The sequence below is a fragment of the Macrobrachium nipponense genome, chromosome 4 (genome assembly GCF_015104395.2).
Source record: "Macrobrachium nipponense isolate FS-2020 chromosome 4, ASM1510439v2, whole genome shotgun sequence".
NCBI lineage: Eukaryota > Metazoa > Arthropoda > Malacostraca > Decapoda > Palaemonidae > Macrobrachium > Macrobrachium nipponense.
Window position 1 is genome coordinate 30,757,213 of NC_061100.1, and position 2,500 is coordinate 30,759,712.

At 36.8% G+C, this 2,500-nt stretch overlaps 1 protein-coding gene across 1 annotated transcript in view; it reads left to right on the forward strand.

Annotated features, from left to right (window-relative positions):
• Window positions 1-2,500, forward strand: part of LOC135210839 (nephrin-like) — a 71,983-nt gene that overhangs the window by 59,433 nt on the left and 10,050 nt on the right. Inside the window, exons 7-8 of the mRNA XM_064243713.1 lie at window positions 919-1,060; window positions 2,405-2,500. The exon at window positions 2,405-2,500 is cut by the window's right edge and continues 35 nt beyond it. Coding sequence (XP_064099783.1) covers window positions 919-1,060; window positions 2,405-2,500 — 238 coding nt within the window. The remainder of the gene's footprint in view (window positions 1-918; window positions 1,061-2,404) is intronic.

The following is a 2,500-nucleotide window of genomic DNA, read 5'->3' on the forward strand; positions in this document are numbered from 1 at the left end:
AGGGCGGGGAGACAGATGAGTAGATGCTGGAGGAGGGTATTGGGGGAGGTGGAGTAGGGGAATAAGAGTTAATTACCCGTATAAACCCTCATTACACATCCTACTAGACTTATATCTCTGAAGTCACTCGACTCACTAAAGGTGAATGGTCTGCGTGGCTCTTGGGACGTCAACAGCCCTTGACGGGGCACACTGTAAGTTCAACAGTCAAGGATATCAAGAGACACGAGGGAAGGCTAAACAGACACGCACATAAGAAGAAAGGAGAGAAGAGAGAGAGAGAGAGAGAGAGAGAGAGAGACGAGAGAGAGAGAGAGAGAGAGGAGAGAGAGAGAGAGAGAGAGAGAGAGAGAGAGAGAGGAAAAGATTCAGTTTAAAATATCTACAGTCACAAGTTTCAATTAGTGTTTACACTGAGTAATGCAAATACTTTTTTAAATAGACTTATACAGAATACAAGATAAGAGTAAAGATAAACAATGTCGATCATTTATTCTACCCCAAAAAAGGCTACTATGCTTAATTATTTAAAAAAAAATATTAATCTATACCAGAAACAAATATACTTAATTATTGAAAAAAGATTACAGTGAAGATAAGAAAATCATCATTTCATTTTGTTTCTGTTCGGCTGTCATGAAATTAGTGAGGGCTCTCAAAGAATAAGCCATTATATATATATATATATATATATATATATATATATATATATATATATATATATATATATATATACATATATATTCAAAGGACCCTTACCCTAAATTATCACATTGTATTTATTTTATTTCTTTACCAATCCCTCTCATTTTCCCCAAAACATCCCTTCGACCTGGAACCCTCCATTGATAAAATCCCCAAATACTAAACACCTTTCCCATCTCCCATTCCGTTCCTTTCACGCCCATCCCACCATAGATCTCCCTGGACGGAAATGTGACGACGAGCAGGATCGTCATGGAGCCCAGGGCGTCCCAGGACGGGTCCCTCCTGAGGTGCATTGCCGAAAATACGCAGACGGAGACCGTGATTGAGGACGTGTGGAGTCTGGTGGTCCATTGTAAGAGATTTATTTGTCACCTCGTTTTTTCCCTCTGAGAAGAGAGAGAGAGAGAGAGAGAGTTTGGTTCATTGTAAGAGATTTGTCACCTCGTTTTTTCTCTCTGAAAGAGAGAGAGAGAGAGAGAGAGAGAGAGAGAGAGAGAGAGAGAGAGAGAGAGAGAGAGAGAGAGAGAGAGCGTTTAGCAAGAGATTTGTACTTTTAGGACAATGTATGTTTAACATAAATATATATATATATATATATATATATATATATATATATATATATATATATATATACTATGTAGGTTAGTTTCGATGGCCTTACTATAAAAGTAATGAAACGAGGGAGACGGAATCTTTATAAAACAGATACTTGCAAAAAAAAGTATGTTCATCTAATCTCTAATTTCCCTCTTTTATTAAGCCAATGGAGTTAGTGAATAAAGACATAATATTCTTGTTTCTGCACAAAGGTGGGACAGAGTTGACTTTACCTAATCATATATATACCATTTCCTGTGGGTAACGAAAATCCCTATCTGTAGCTATCTATGAAAATGGGTAATTATATATACCAGTTACCAACTAATAGCCATAGTTCTTTGTAATTAAACTTTGGGATTGCCTGAATCTTAGTCAGTTATCCAGCCAGAAATTTAACCTGGTTTATATCCCTTTCCCAGAGACCAGATCTATATAATTAAACTCTGGCATTGCCTGAATCTTAGTCAGTTATCCAGCTAGACATTTACCCTAATTTATCTTCTTTTCTCAAGGGCCATATAAATATATATATATATATATATATATATATATATATATATATATATATATATATATATATATATATATAAATAAACCCTGGGATTACCTGAATCTTAGTCAGTTATCCAGCTAGAATTTTACCCTAATTTATCTCCCTTTCCCAGGGACCAGATCTATATAACTAAACATTGGGATTGCCTGCATCTTAGTCAGTTATCCAGCTAGAAATTTATCCTGGTTTACCTCCTTTTCCCAAAGGCCAGATCTATATAATTAAACTCTGCGATTGCCTGAATCTTAGTCAATTATCCAGCTAAAAATTTACCTTAGTTTATCTTCTTTTTCCAGGAGCCACATATATAATTAAACCCTGGGATTGCCCGAATCTTATTCAGTTATCAGCTAGAAATATACCCTATTTATCTCCCTTTCCCAGGGCCAGATCTATATAATTAAACCCTGGGATTACCTGAATCTTAGTCAGTTATCCAGCTAGAAATTCACCCTAGTTTATCCTATCTAACCCCTTCCTAGGGTCGAAGAAAATCACTTTAATGTAGCTAACAATTCTTTCCTTCACTGCCGATCCAACAAGACGCGCCGACAGCTGTCTCTACATTTGGGTCCGAGTCGGATTCCTCCAACATCAAAGAAGGAGACGATGTTGTCTTCCAGTGCGCCGTGGTTGCCA